Source organism: Antechinus flavipes, chromosome 1, assembly GCF_016432865.1.
Source record: "Antechinus flavipes isolate AdamAnt ecotype Samford, QLD, Australia chromosome 1, AdamAnt_v2, whole genome shotgun sequence".
Classification (NCBI taxonomy): domain Eukaryota; kingdom Metazoa; phylum Chordata; class Mammalia; order Dasyuromorphia; family Dasyuridae; genus Antechinus; species Antechinus flavipes.
The window spans coordinates 271,825,272-271,842,048 of record NC_067398.1 but is presented as its reverse complement, the minus strand read 5'-3'; the positions used below and the strand labels follow the sequence as shown (position 1 = coordinate 271,842,048).

General features: G+C 34.2%; 1 protein-coding gene across 1 annotated transcript in view; it reads left to right on the top strand.

Annotated features, from left to right (window-relative positions):
- The window catches only part of PTGR1 (prostaglandin reductase 1), a 37,359-nt gene that overhangs the window by 17,668 nt on the left and 2,914 nt on the right, over positions 1 to 16,777 (top strand). Inside the window, exons 7-8 of the mRNA XM_051973465.1 lie at positions 393 to 548; positions 6,610 to 6,715. Coding sequence (XP_051829425.1) covers positions 393 to 548; positions 6,610 to 6,715 — 262 coding nt within the window. The remainder of the gene's footprint in view (positions 1 to 392; positions 549 to 6,609; positions 6,716 to 16,777) is intronic.

The following is a 16,777-nucleotide window of genomic DNA, read 5'->3' as shown; positions in this document are numbered from 1 at the left end:
AGAAGAGGTCTTTAAGCATGTCAAAATAGGGTTTGGAGAAACAGATCTGAATCCTTTCAAAATAAATTGTATGTTGGTATTTGAGAAATCAACACACAGGTTCAAATCAGAAACTGTGTTTCTCTAATTCAAAAACCCTTAGCCTTTGTGTGTGTGTGTGTGTGTGTGTGTGTGTGTGTGTGTGTGTGTACGATGAGTGCCTTTGCAGTCTCATGAAGCCTGATTGGATGGCAAGTCTATGATACTTAAAATTCCTAAAGCCTCTTTCTTCCAAAGAAAAGGAGTTACTATTTAATGACATGAAGTTCTTCTGTGACTAGACAGGATTCAGTTATAACCCATCTTTGAGTCTTTTAAAAATCACTGTTATTTTTTCTTTTTTTTTTTTTTAGGGCTGCAAAGTGGTTGGCTCTGCTGGTTCAGATGAAAAGGTTGCAATCCTTAAAAAATTTGGTTTTGATGTTGCCTTTAATTACAAGACAGTAGAATCTTTAGAAGAAACACTGAAGAAAGCTTCTCCAGATGGCTATGATTGCTATTTTGACAATGTAAGTCCAAATTGTTTTCACCAAAGAGACTCTTACCCCATAATAACAAAGCATTGTGCCTGAGCAGACACATCCTGGATCCTCATATGTGGAAAAAAAGAAAATCATAGAAGATTTGTATGAGGGTTTTACAAAGTCTCATTAGGCTTGTTTCCATGTGTGGGATAAAGGAATGAAAATTTCTCCTATAATTAATCGAGATAGAGGATTAGGCTACTTATAGAAATTCAAATCCATTCTCAGGGACCTAGTGGCTTTGATTCGTCTTTTTTTTTTTTTTAATAACTTTTTATTGATAGAACGCATGCCAGGGTAATTTTTTACAGCATTATCCCTTGCATTCACTTCTGTTCCGATTTTCCCCCTCCCTCCCTCCACCCCTTCCCCCCGATGGCAAGCAGTCCTTTACATGTTGAATGGGTTGCAGTATATCCTAGATACAATATATGTGTGCAGAACCGAACAGTTTTCTTGTTGCACAGGGAGAATTGAATTCAGAAGGTATAAATAACCCGGGAAGAAAAACAAAAATGCAAGCAGTTTATATTCATTTCCCAGTGTTCTTTCTCTGGGTGTAGCTGCTTCTGTCCATCTTTGATCAATTAAGGCTCTCTTTATTGAAGAGATCCACTTCCAGGCTTTGATTTGTCTTGAAGTAAAAAAGCATTTTATAAACAAACTTGATATTGGAGGGGAGGTTGAGGGGAATTCTGCAGTTATTTCAGAAAAACACAGAAGATAGACAACTCCTGATGTACCTGAAGAGTTCTAGTCCTGCTATGAGTAAGAAACCTCAAGCCTCAGCCCTGCTTCATTCCCTATCATGGAAGGTCTCTGTTTCCACTATGGAAGCCTCTCAGCCCTAACACATGTAAGATTCATTTAAAGGATCACAGAATCACTTACAAAACTAAACATAAATGAACTCTTCAAGAAATAGATTTACTTCTGAGGGTTTAGATATAGTTATTTCAATGAATGTAATGTATCTTTATAATTATATTCCGAGAATCACAGAATCTCAAAGTTGAAAGAAACCTCAGAGGCCTTCTAGTCTAGTCTAGGTCATCTAGCCTTAAGAAGGAATTTGCTTTACAATATCCCTGATCATCCAGTCTCCATTTAGCTTCAGGCTTGGTGCGCTGTTCACTATGCCATCTAGCTACCCCTGTAACTGCCCTTGAAATATCTAAATATTTACTCTTACTCTTAAAATAGGTAAGTCAAACATTCCTAGGTATGTCAACAGGTGCTCAGATATAATCTGACCAAGACACAGTGTAAAATGCTATCAGCTCTCTCATTCTGGACGTGATACATAACTATCAATGCAGCCTAAGATGGAATTGGCTTTTTGTTTTTTTGTTTTTGCTTCCATGCCATGCTATTGATGACTATTGAGCTTGAATTACTAAAATTTGCAGATTTTTTATCCTCAAAAATACATTTATCAGGGAGTAACTCGATAGCACAGTAGATAGAGCACCAGCTCTGGAGTCAGGGTTCCTGAGTTCAAATCCAGCTTCAGATACTTAATACTTCCTAATTGTATGACCCTGGCCAAGTTACTTAACATTTAATACCTCACCAGTATATAGTTACACCCACACACTTATCCTTATTAGATTTCATGTCATTAGATTTGTATCTCATTCTAACCTATCAAGAACTTCTGAGATCCTGATTCCTTCTGTAAATGTGTTAGCTATGCTTCTTACTTTGAGTTATCAAAGCAGGAATCATTCTTTAAGCACCTGTTATATGTTAAACATTATGCTAAACATTGGGATTATAAAGAGAGAGGAAAAAAATTCTTGCCTTCAAGGGACTTACAATCAATAGGGAAGACAATATTCAAATTCGAATAATTTCTGGTGGAAGGCTTTAGTTTTAAAGTAACCTGGGAAAGTCTTCTTACAAAAGGCAAGATTGTAACTGAGATTGGAAGGAAGCCAAGAGAAAAACAAAGGAATATTTCACCCTAAAATTATGCATGCAGCATATATTTTCATCCATTTTTCTGACAAATATATGACCAGCACAAAATCATGGACTTCCCCGAGGTCTGTAGAGACTTTTCTCTCTGGATGTCTCATTAACAACTACTCTTTAAATACAATCATTCAACTAGATCCAAGTCTATCTAGTGCTATTTAATCTAACAGTTATCCCTTCATTGTGTCCACAGGATATTATAAGAAAAATTATCAAATGTTTACTGAAATACAGTTAACCATGTTTTTGCTAATCTATCAATTCAGTCTGCTTCTCTTCTACTCTTCTACAAACCATTCCCTTAACAATGTACAACAATGCATGATAGAATTTTGCTAGGAATCAAATTTAAAGTCACTAACCTATAGTTCAGGGAAGCAAGACTATTCCCTTTTAAAAATAAGAACATCTGTTTACCTCCATTCTATGGCTTATTTGAAGAGAAAAAAATGTTTCTAGAAGAAACATCCAGCAAGGAAGCCAGAAAAAAATTAATACTGAAGTGATGGAGATAAATCAGTATTAAGAGAAAAGTGATGATCAAGCAAATTAAAACAGAGAAACTACATTATTCTATGCAATCTAAGGTTTAATTCTTCAAGGGTGAGTGCTACTCTCAGGTTCTAAAGATTCATTGTATTTCCTAATTATGTGTGACCTTCAAAAGATAGAGGTTACATGATAGAGAGCTGGACTTTGAGCCAGGAAACCTTGAGTTAAAATCCCATTTTTGACACATATTGGCTGTCACTCAACCTCTAATTCTTTTTACTCTTCTCTAAAATTTTAAGTTGGAAAGAAGGTACCAATCTGTCTTAGTAGAGGAAGTTACCTTATCTAGGAGTTCCCTAGGCTGGAGTAAATGATCTTTAAAATCTCTTCCAGAAGAAACCAAATTATCACTCTTTGCTGATGATATGATGGTATACTTAGAGAACCCCAGAGAGTCTACTAAAAAGTTATTAGAAACAATCCACACCTTTAGCAAAGTTGCAGGATACAAAATAAACCCACATAAGTCATCAGCATTCTTATATATTACTAACAAAACTCAACAGTTAGACTTACAAAGAGAAATTCCATTTAAAGTAACTACTGATTGTATAAAATATTTAGGAATCTATCTGCCAAGGGAAAATCAGAAACTTTATGAGCAAAACTACAAAACACTTTCCACACAAATTAAGTCTGATCTAATCAACTGGAAAAATATTAAATGTTCTTGGATAAGCCGAGCGAATATAATCAAGATGACAATACTACCTAAACTAATCTATTTATTTAGTGCTATACCAATCAGACTCCCAAAAAACTATTTTGATGACCTAGAAAAAATAACAACAAAGTTCATATAGAAAAACAAAAGGTCAAGAATTTCAAGGGAATTAATGAAAAAAAATCAAATGAAGGTGGCCTAGCTGTAGCAGATCTAAAATTATATTATATAGCAGCAGTTACTAAAACCATCTGGTATTGGCTAAGAAATAGACTAGTTGATCAATGGAATAGGTCGGATTCAAAGGACAAAACAGCCAATAACTTTAATAATCTAGTGTTTGACAAACCCAAAGACCCCAGTTTTGGGGATAAGAATGCATTATTTGACAAAAATTGTTGGGAAAATTGGAAATTAGTATGGCAGAAACTAGGCATTGACCCACACTTAACACCATACACCAAGATAAGGTCAAAAATGGGTTTATAACCTAGGCATAAAGAATGAGATTATAAATAAATTGGAAGAGCATAGAATAGTTTACCTCTCAGACCTGTGGAAGAGGGAGGAATTTATGACCAAAGAAGAACTAGAGATCACTATTGACCACAAAATAGAAAATTTTGATTATATCAAATTGAAAAGTTTTTGTACAAACAAAACTAATGCAGACAAGATTAGAAGGGAAACAATAAACTGGGAAAACATTTTTACAGTCAAAGGTTCTGATAAAGGCCTCATTTCCAAAATATATAGAGAACTGACTCTAGTTTATAAGAAATCAAGCCATTTTCCAATTGATAAATGGTCAAAGGATATGAACAGACAATTCTCAGATGAAGAAATTAAAGCTATTTATAGCCATATGAAAATATGCTCCAAATCATTATTAATCAGAGAAATGCAAATTAAGACAACTCTGAGATACTACTTCACACCTGTCAGATTGGCTAGAATGACAGGGAAAGATAATGCGGAATGTTGGAGGGGATGTGAGAAAACAGGGACACTGATACATTATTGATGGAATTGTGAACACATCCAGCCATTCTGGGGAGCAATTTGGAACTATACTCAAAAAGTTATCAAACTGTGCATACCCTTTGATCCAGCAGTGTTTCTACTGGGCTTATATCCCCAAAGAGAAAATAAAGAAGGAAAAGGGACCTGTATGTGCCAAAATGTTTGTGGCAGCCCTGTTTGTAGTGGCTGGAAGCTGGAAAATGAATGTATGCCCATCAATTGGAGAATGGTTGAGTAAATTGTAGTATATGAATGTTATGGAATATTATTGTTCTGTAAGAAATGACCAGAGGGATGAATACAGAGAGAACTGGCAAGACTTACATAAACTGATGCTAAGTGAAATGAGCAGAACCAGGAGATCATTATATACCTCAACAATGATACTGTTTGAGGATGTATTCTGATGGAAGTGGATCTCTTCGATAAAGAGATCTAATTCAGTTTCAATTGATCAAGGATGGACAGAAGCAGCTACACCCAAAGAAAGAACACTGGGAAATGAATATAAACTGCTTGCATTTTTGTTTTTCTTCCTGGGTTATTTATACCTTCTGAATCCAATTCTCCCCGTGCAATAAGAGAACTGTTTGGTTCTGCACACATATATTGTATCTAGGATATACTGTAACCTATTTAACATGTAAAGGACTGCTTGCCATCTGGGGGAGAGGATATAGGGAGGGAGGGTAAAAATTGGAACAGAAGTGAGTGCAAGGGATAATGCTGTAAAAAATTACCCTGGCATGGGTTCTGTCAATAAAAAGTTATTTAAAAAAAAATCTCTTCCAACTCTAAATTGTTTTAGCCCATGAAGGTCAGAATATATTAAGCATATAAGTTAAGAGGTAATAAATCACTTAGCAAAATAATTCACCAAAAATTCCTTTAAATCCAGGCAGTACTGTGACATTTTCACAACTATAGACTTTAATTCAAAAAAATTAATTTCACTTAAAGAAATCTAATTTAGGGGAAGCTAGATGGCACAATGGATAGACCACCAGTCCTGGAATCAAGAGGACCTGAGTTCAAATACAGTCTCACATACTTAGTAGGCATGTAAATCTGGGCAAGTCACTTAACCTGATTGCCTCCAAAGAAAAGAAAAAAGAAAATATGATTTATATATATTCTTTTGGAAAAACATCTACAAAGTGAATCAAATCATTCATATAAAATTGACAGTTATGTGTGCATGTAGCACCCACTCTGGAATACTCCTCCAATTTAAGCTTATGTCCTAAGATATAGACTACAGATAGCAATTGCTACTCCTATATTTTAAAGTACTTTCTGGACTTGAACTTCTGCCACTATAGCTTATGAATTTCTACTACTATATTTCCCATTGTGCCATTTACATAATTAGTTCTTAACAAAAGCATTTAATAAAGTGGCATAGCAAAAACTTTAGATACATAACATTTCCCCAGTAAGCCTATGTCACATTCTGACAGAAGTACACATACATTTGTGGGAAGAGTAGGCATAACTTTGAGTATGCTAAAAGTGAGGAACATGTGTCTGAGCCAAATCACAACTCTAGAACTTCAGGTTTCTCTGCGTCCTTTCTATCCCACTGGAGTCATTATCTTACAATGAATCTTTGAACATAATAGTCTGGTCATGGAGTTTTAGATCTACCCACAGATTGCATGCTTAAAATGTTCTCATAGTTAAATAGCTAGAAAAGAAAAGGGAGGCAAACTACTATCCTATTCTTCTGTTATTCAACTTGGGAATCTCAGTGACCATAAGACAGGAGTTATACAGATACTTGTAAATATTAACCTTTATTCTCTGATTTTGTCTTTGATGGTTTAGGTAGGTGGAGCATTTACAAATGCAGTTATCCCTCAGATGAAGAAATTTGGAAGAATTGCTATTTGTGGAGCCATTTCCACATATAATAGTGAAAAACCTGAACAAGGTAAGGTAATCATGTACAGTCACAGATGTGGATTGAATAAGTAAAACTGTAAGAATATGATAATATTCTTATAATTTTACTTATTTATAATTGTTTTACAGAGAATAATACCATTTTAAAATAAGCTTCTATATATAAGCAGGTAGCTATATCGAACCACTTCCTTTATCTCAGTTCTTATATAACAGCCAAAAAAGACAATCTAATCTTTCTCCTTTTCCTGAGACCAAAAACAAACTAGGAGATTAGAAAGCATCTAACTATTCCTCTAAACATAACAAAATGTCCCCAAACTGTGAATCCAACATGTCTATGTAAACAGTTTTATTGCCAGGTCAGTTTAATTGATATTAGCATTTTCCCAAAACTCTATTCTATCTGATTATTCCATTCACCTCTTCATTTCTGATTGTGGTAGACAACAATGTCTCTGGCTTCCTCCTTTCTCTTTCTCTATCCCCATTTCTAATTTCTTTTCTGTAATGGATTGGGATGAAAAACTGGAATAAATAACGCCTCATACTCCTCTTTGACGTTTCTCTTACCTTTGAAAGGCCTGTCAACACAGTACCTTTTAATTTAATGGTTACTTTTAGGTACAACTCTGGCCACTTGACATTTGAAAGAAAATGTCTTACACTAAATATTGTGCCCTTTTTCCTACTTACAGAATAGCAATGCTTCCTGTCCAAAATATGGGATGACTTGCTAACACTCTTCAAAGATATCAAAAAGCATTATTTACCCAATCAGTAGTAATCAATTGTTTTTCATGTCTATAAAACATACAATGAAATGGTACCAAATGAAGTAGAAGCAAACTAGGTAGAAGGAAGAATTCTCTAAAAAAAAAAAAAAATTAGGGAGCAAGACTATAAATAAAGATAGGAAGTTACATAGACTTAAACTTTTTCCACTTTTAAGCCCTTTTAACCCAAGAAATTTCTACATGACCCCAGATACATAGGTATATAAAACAAGTACACAAATCAAATATTTACAGATAATAAATCATAATTTTACAACCCCCACATTCAATAATGAGACCCCATATGAAGTCGTGAATTACTGTTAAGAAGTGGTGACTTAGAACACAATATACTAGGAGTAGAGGGAAAAGGATACTAGAAGACACAAGGACACTTCTCAACATACTTTTTATAAATGCACATGTTTTTCAAAGTCAGAAAATTCTGCTTTCCTGGTTCTTTTATTAAGAAAGTGCTCAAAGATACAACAGGGGAGAGCAAGAAGCTTTTTTCAGAGCTCTGAGCCCTAAGGGAATTCACCAGGGCTCATCTACCAGAGAGAAATACTAGAGTCCCCTGCTGCTGCCACCTTCCCAGAGGGATGAAATTGACTTTTCCTAAGTGGCACTGAGACCTGCTTCCAAATTAGTCATTCTGTGGTAATATAGCATTGTTGGAGACTAGTAATTAATGACTATAGAGGAGGTGGAGGGATGACAAATCAGGAGTTTGGGTGCGTGGGACTCCTCAGTCGTTGAACTAAAGAACAGAATACTGAAGCTGGGAGTCAGTGTGTAGAATAATACAGAGTGGAAAGAAAGGAGACAAATGGAACCAGTTCTATACTCACTGAAGTCATGTGGTATAGAGACTGAGCCTAGTGAAAAGTGAATTCCCCAGTGTGATGTGTGGGAAGAGGGAGAGAATGTTTGAGTTCCAACTTTTCAGGGGATCTGCCATCAAAAAAAAAAAAAAAAAAAAAAAAGATTCAGAAACTGAAGGATAGGGGAATAAAAAAAAAGACTGAAGTTACCTAAGATTCCAGAAGAAAATTCTGTTTAAAAAATTGAGTGCATGCAGATATCAACAGGTTAGTTATTAATTATAGAAAGGAAGACGACATCTAAACAAAGTCAGAAATCTCTGAGTAATTATAAAACAGAAAAATGAAGCAACATGTGATGATGAGGCAGCAAAAACTTTGGATTCCAAGAAAGTGTGGAATCCTAGCAGGATGTTTCTGAATGGTACAAGAAGCACAATGTTTGGCCTATACAGGAGAAATAATTGACAGAATTGAAAAAATTGAATCTATCTTAGCAAATCTCTTCAAAAAAGAGATAAAGCCTTAATTCTATGAAGAACACAGAGTAAAAAGTAAATAAAACTGTATAAGGACAATGAATGAAAGAATAAAAATTTGGAATAGAGAGAAAAGAGAATTAATAAAGATAAAGGAAATCCTTTTTGGAAAAAGACAGAATATTTCAAAACAAACAAAATAAGTTAGAGGAAAGAAAAGAAAAGGAAGGTTTTAATCAAGTAATGGAGAAAGAAAAATAATTAAATTATGTAAAAAGAATGAAAAAGGAATTAATACATAAACTCCAAAAAGTATGGGAAAGGATGACAAATACAGGAGGTAGGGAGAATGGAAGAATAGTTACTTGTAGCATTCCTTTTTCTATGGTTATTGAATTCTGGATTTTCTTCTTCCCTCCTCCTACCCATTGAGAAAGCAAAGCAATATGATACCCATTATATTTGTGAAATCAATACTCAAAACATTTTTGAATTAGTCATATTGGGGGAGAAAAGGCAAAAAAAATTAAAATGAAAAACAGTATTCTTCAGTCTGCACTCAGTTCATCTATTTTTTCATCATGAGTCCTTTAGAGTTGCCTTGAGTCATTGTACTACTCAGAGTAGTTAGATCTTTCATGGTAGACCATTATTACTATATTGTTTCTGTGCATAGTATTCTGCTTGTTCTGCTCACTTCACTTTTTATAAGTTTGCTTATGTCTTCCCAGGTTTTTCTGAGACCATCCTGCTCATCATTTCTTGTATTGTACCACAACTGGTTCAACCATTCCACAACTAACAGAATTTCTAATTCTTTGCCACCACAAAAAGAGCTGCTATAGATATTTTTGTATAGATGAATTCTTTTTTCTTTTTTGTTTGATGTCTTTGGGATACAGACCTAATGATGGTATTGCTGGGTCAAAGAATATGTACAGAGTATGCTCTTTGGGCATGGTTATAAGTTGTTCTCCAGATGAAAGGACTTATTCACTATACCACCAGTGCACTAGTACCTCTTTATTTCCACATCCTCTCTGGCATTTGTCAGTTTCCTTTTCTGTTACACTGGCCAATCTGATGAATGTGGAATGATACCTTAGAGCTATTTTGGTTTGCATTTTTCTAATTGTTAGTGATTTGGAATATTATGGATGTATATTGATTTCTTCTGCCTGTGCATGTCCTTTGACCATTTATCAACTAGGGAATGAAGGGAGGAATTTAACTGTAAAGAGAAGAAAACGCATAGAAATAGGGCTTCCTTCAAAATAGATTAAGCAATAATAACTCAAGCGACTATCTTTATGCATTTTTTTAAAAATATGAGCTCAGAAAAAGAAAACCATATTAGTGACAAAAATAAAAATATAAACTTAACTCATAACTTTACATGTTGAATGAATGAAATAATCCAATAAAACAAAAGAGTTAGAAATTGAATTAGAAGACAAAACCAAAATTTGTTGCTTATCAATTTTAAGTTTTTTCTTTCCTCAATGGTATTTTATTTTTCTAAATATAGGTATAGTTAGTTTACCTGTTTACACTACTCATTTTTATATAATTTTGTGTTCTAAACTTTTTCTCCTTCTCTCTTTTATGTCCTCTCTCAAGACAGCAAGTAATCTGATAGAGGTTGTACATGTATAATACTTTTTTTATTATTGAGGAAATATAGCATAAGGGTAGACAGCTAATACAGGAGTCAGGAAAACTTGGGTTCAAGTCTTGCCTTGGACTGATACTATTTAAGGGCCTCAGTTATATTATTTTGCTTTTCTTGGACAACAAATTACAGAACACTTGCCTGTGTTGGTAGAGAAATTTCTTATTGGTAAATTGTTACACTGCTGAAACCATAAGTCAGGGCTAGTATCCCAATTTTTTTAATTAGCATTATGTTACTCACTGATTTGCTTCATGGGTTGCCACAAAGGTAGATGAGGAGAGGTCAGCATTTCAGCCAATAATTCTATATCTTGGGATGCTACATCTTCTGAAGAATCAAAAGATATACAATATTTAAGCATAATTCCATACTTGTCATATTGTGCAAGAAAATAAATCCAAAAAGGGTGTAAACAAAAACATGAGAAAGAAAAAGCAAACAAAAGAAGAAACAAGTGAAAATAGTATATTTTGGTCCACATTTAGTCTCCATAGTTCTCTCTCTGGCTGCAGATGGCATTTTCTGTAGAGAGCCACAGACAGTGGGAGAACTCTCAGTGAGGTATAAGACCCTTCAGCCCAGAGGGAACCTGATGACAATGTCTGGTTTGGTTCTCATCTCCTCTTGGGGCATCTCAGCCTTCCTGAGAAGTCAGAGGCAGAGTGGAATGGGACAACCTGTGTTCTACTTGAAACTGAGATACTTGCAGTAAAAGAGATATTTACATAATAATAGCAGGGTACTTATAGTTAGCACATGCCCAGTGTGCTGTAGTGATGTAATTATACTAGAGTTAGCAAATGCCCAATGTGCTGTAATGATGCAATCATACTAGAGTTAACACATGCTCAGTGTGCTGTGGTCATAATTAAAACATGCTCAGTGTGCTGTAATGATGTAATTGTACTAAGGTATTTAGGGCCAAGAGAACTTAAAATAAAGGGACCCCATGTTTGATCATCCACATGGCTCCCTGCCTCATCACTCCTCCACTAAGACCAAGGACTCGGGCTGGTCCTGAGATCCTCCAGACAGCTAATCTGGATGGTATATTTTGGCACCCCAACTTGGGGGCTCTAGAAGACACACTACAATTTTCCATCCCAGAATTGTCTTAGATCACTGCATTTCTGAGAAGAGCTAAATCTATCATAGTTGATCATGGTTGATCAAAGGTTCTCCTCACTACACTCAGCATCAATTCACATAAGTCTTTCCAGGCTTTTCTAAAATCAGCCTGCTCATCATTTCTTATAGAACAATAATATTCCATTATATTCATATACCATAACTTATTTAGTCATTTCCCAATTGATGGGCATCCTCTAAATTTCCAATTCTTTGTCATTACAAAAAAGACTGCTACAAACATTTTTGCATAAATAGGTTCTTTCCCCTCTTTTATGATCTGTTTTGAATACAGACCCAATAGTGACAATGCAGTTATACTATTTTCAATGCACAGTTTTATGTCTTTTGGGTTTAGTTCCAAATTGCTCTCCAGAATGGCTGGATCATTTCACAACTCCACCAGCAATATATCAGTGACCCAGGTTTCCCACATCCCCTCCAATATTTGTCATTATCTTTTCCTCTCATCTTAGCCAATCTGAGAAGTGTGAAGTGGTACCTCAGACAACTCTGAGGTATGTCTTAATTTGCATTTCTCTAATCAATAATGTTTTAGAGAATTTTTTCATATGAATATAAATGGCTTTAATCTCTTCATCTGAAATTGTCTGTTCATATGCTTTGACCATTTATCAATTAGGGAATGATTTGTATTCTTGTAAATATGACTCAGTTCTCTATTTTAAAAATGAAGCCTTTATCAGAAACACTGGCTATAAAAATTATTTCCCAGATTTCTGCTTCCCTTCTTTTTTTCTCTGCTTCCCTTTTAATCTTAAGATCTGTTTGTGCAAAAACTTCAATGTAATCAAAATTATCCATTTTGCATTTTATTTTGTTCTCTAGTCCTTCTTTGGGTATAAATTCCTCCCTTCTCCAAAGATCTGACAGGTCAACTATCCTTGCTCTCCTCATTAGTTTACGGTATTGCCATTTATATCTAAATCATGTAAGATTTTGGTCTATTCCTAGTTTTTGTTATACTATTTTCCAATTTTTCCAGCAATTTTTGTCAAATAATGAATTCTTATCCCAGAAGCTAGAATCTTTGGGTTTATCAAATAGTAGATTACTTTAGTAGTTGATTATTGTGTCTTGTGTACCTAATCTATTCCACTGATCCCGTACTCTATTTCTTTCTTTCTTCTTTTTTTTGAAGTAATTTGGGTTAAGTGACTTGCCCAGGGTCACACAGTTAGGGAGTGTTAAGTGTCTGAGACCAGATTTGAACTCAAGTCCTCCTGACTTCAGGGCTGGTGCTCTATCCATTGCACTACTATCTGCCCTACTACTCTATTTCTTAATCAATTCCAAATGGTTTTGTAACTCCCACTTTATTTAGATATGGTACAAGTAGGCTACCTCCCTTTACATTTTTTTTTTCATTAATTCCTTTGATGTTCTTGACCTTTTGTTCTTCCAGATGAATTTTGTAATTATTTTTTCTAGCTCTATAAAGTAATTTCTTGGCAGTTTGATTGGTATGGCACTGAATAAGTAGATTAATTTAGATAGAATTGTCATTTTATTATATTAGCTCAGCCTACTCATAAACATTTGCTATTCTTCCAGTGGTTTAGATATTAGTTTATTTGTGTGAAAAGTGTTGTGTAATTGTGTTCATATAGCTCCTAGGTTTGTCTTCCAAATATTTTATATTGTCTACAAGTATTTTAAATGGTATTTCTCTTTTTATCTGTTGCTGCGGGACTTTGTTAGTAACATATAGAAATGTCGATGGTTTATGTGGCTTTATTTTATATTCTTCAACTTGGCTAAAATAAATTGTTTTAAGTAGTTTTTTAGTTGATTCTCTAGGAAATATATTATAATATAATATGCAAAGAGTGATATTTTGTTTCCTCATTGCCTACTCTTAATTCCTTCAATTTTTTATTCTTCTCTTTTTGCTAAAATCAACATTTCTAATACAATACTGGATAATAGTGGTAATAATAGGAATGCTTCAAGCTTATCCCCATTACATATAATGCTTGCTCCTTTTATTGCTACATTCTCTAGTGTTTTTTGTTAGGAATGAGTGTTGTATTTTATCAAATACTTTTTCTGTATCTGTTGAGATAATCATATGATTTTTGTTAGTTGATATGGCCAATTATGCTGATAGTTTTCCTTATGTTAAACCAGTCCTGAATTCCTGGTATAAGTATCATCTTCTAGTGATGTTTCTGTAATCTCATTGTGAATATTTTATTTAAGATTTTTGCATCAATATTTATTAAAGAAATTGGCTTATAATTTTCTTTGTTTTAATTAATTATTAATTAATTGATAATTTAATAAATAAATAGATTAATTAATTAAATAAATGAAAAGATTAATTAATCTTCCTGGTTTGGAAATCAGTACTATATCTCTGTCATAAAAGGAATTTTGCTGGACTCCACCTATTTTTCCAAATAGTTTATATAACATTCAAATTAATTATTCTTTAACTGTTTGGTAGAATTTACTTGTAAATCCAACTATTTTACTTGTATTTGTAATTTACTTGTAAATCCTGAAATTTTTTCTCAGGAACTTCATTGATTGTTTGATCAATTTCTTTATCTAAAAGGGAGCTATTGAAATATTTTATTTCCTTTTCTGTTAGTTTGGGCAATTTATATTTTTGTAAATATCCGTCCATTTCACTGAGATTGTCAAATTTATTATAATATAATTGGGCAAGATAGCTCCTAATTATTGCTTTAATTTCCTCTTTACTGATGATAAGTTCATCCTTTTCATTTTTGATAGTGGTAATTTGGTTTTCTTTTTTTCCTTTTTCTAATCAAATTAACCACAGGTTTGTCAATTTTAGGTTTGGGGGAGGGGGGATTGTTTTTTTTTTTTGTTTGTTTATTTGTTTTTTGTAAAACCAAGAGGATTTTTAAATTTTTATTGGTTTTTTTTTTCCTTTAAAAAATAGTCTTCTCACAAAGGGGGAGAGGTACCAGAAGAAATTGGGCAATGTAACAAAAAATTATATCAATAAAAGATTTTAAAAGAGGAAAAATGCCAAGCCCAATCCTCTGTATTACAATAGAGAAGGCATTTGATGGGCCCATAGAGGACACATTTTTCAAATTTGGAAAATAATACATAGTCCTGGCTATGATGACAAGGGCAGAGAATAGGCCTATGATTTCATAAGTAGAGGGAACTTTCAGGTGAAGACCTCCCTTTCTCTGCAACTTATAGTCAAAGAGTTTCCTGGAATCTAAGAGCTTAAGCACTGCCAAAGTCACATATCCAGTCTGTGTAAGAGGTAGAACTTGAACCCAAATTTTCCTGGCTAGGTCAGTTCTCTGTTCACTACTCCAAGTTGCCCTAAACTATGATAGGAGAAGAGGCCAAAGACCGTAGATAGTAAGTAACTCAGATGGGTTGTTCAATTTCTCCTTCCAAAGTTGATTCAGGCCCTTTATAATCTAGTTCTATGTTTCCAAGATTATTTAGTACTATTTTCCTTTGCAATTTTATACTCCAAACCAACTGGACTATTAAATTGTCCTTTAACTCAACATCTCCTATCTCCACACAAGTCTACAATGTACTCCTTTATCATCTCTGCCATTCAGAGAAAGAACTGATAAATAGAAGTGTGTACAGAATGATTTTACATATTTATGTGTGTGTGTGTGTGTGTGTGTGTGTGTGTGTGTATACACACACATATATATGTAGATACACATATACACACATAATTTGTGTCTCTAGGGCAGGGATGAGGAAGGAGGGGAAAAAAAGAAATTTACATTATAATCTTATATATATTTAAAAGGAATTACAAGTAATATATAATAAATTTGCAGTCATTTTTATTATACTGTGTTATGGAAATGTTTGTTTTATTCCATAAATTAAAATTCAAAAGCCTTTTTTTTCCAAAGCTGAAACCAGGTACCATTACCTTTGTAAAGCCATCCCTGATTCCCCATCCCTTTCTCTTTCTATTTTCCTGGTACTATAATTACTTATTCCCCACCCCACCCCAAATAGAATGTAAGCCTCTTGAAGTCAAGGACTGCTTCCATTTTGTCATCATATGGAAGGAAGGAAGGAAGGAAGGAAGGAAGGAAGGAAGGAAGGAAGGAAGGAAGGAAGGAAGGAAGGAAGGAAGGAAGGAAGGGAGGGAGGAAGGAAGGAAGGAAGGAAGGAAGGAAGGAAGGAAGGAAGGAAGGAAGGAAGGAAGGAAGGGAGGGAGGAAGGAAGGAAGGGAGGAAAGGGAGAAACTGAGGATGACTTTGAGGTTGTGAACTTCAATGATTAAAAGGATGTGGTAACTGACAGAAATAAGCAAGCTTGGAAGAGGAGATAGATATGGGAGGCAGAAATAATGAGTTCTGTTTTGGACATTTCCCAAGGTGCTTACTAAATGTATATTGATTTCTATTGGATTATAATAATAACCCAGAGAACCACTTGCCTGAGTTGCTTTAGAAGAATGATTGGACATTTTCAAGAAGTCCCTTTTAGTATTCTGGTTTTATGCTGCAGTATCCAAGCCAGCTACTGACAACCCAAATAAGAAACAAAAACATTGCTACATCAAGAAAAAGGCATATCCATCTCAACTTTTATTTGGGCCCTTTGTGCAACAATTTTCCTAGAAGTAACTAGAAGGTGATGTTGATTTTAAAAAAATTTTAATATACTTTAATCAGTGTCTTTTGTCTTTACAACATAGTAATTTCTGAGTAAGGTAAAGCACACTAGGCCTGGAGTTAAGAAGACCTGCATTTAAATTCATACTCAGATGTTGACTAACTGTAACTCTGGACAAGCTGTTTAATCCCTGTTTGCCTGTTTCCTCAACTGTAAAACTGAAATAATAATAGTACCAATCTCACATGGTTGTTGTGAGGATCAAATGAGATAATATTTGTCAAATACTTGGCATATAGTAAGCATTATATAATGTTTCTTCCTTTTCCCTACCCAATCCAGATTATACCACCCATTAGACCAAAGAAAAACTATTAAAAAACACCCCTCCCAAAAGAACAATTGAATTTGACAATGCATAAAACACTTTGCTCTACTAGTTCTCGGCCTCTTTTTTTGAAGAGAGAAGTATATTCTCTAAGATTATCCCTAGTTTTTTCACTAAAGAATTTGGATTACATTATTGATCTTTTTATTTATATTGCTTCAGTTATTATTATAATATTTTGATTCTACTTATTTCATTCTGTGCCA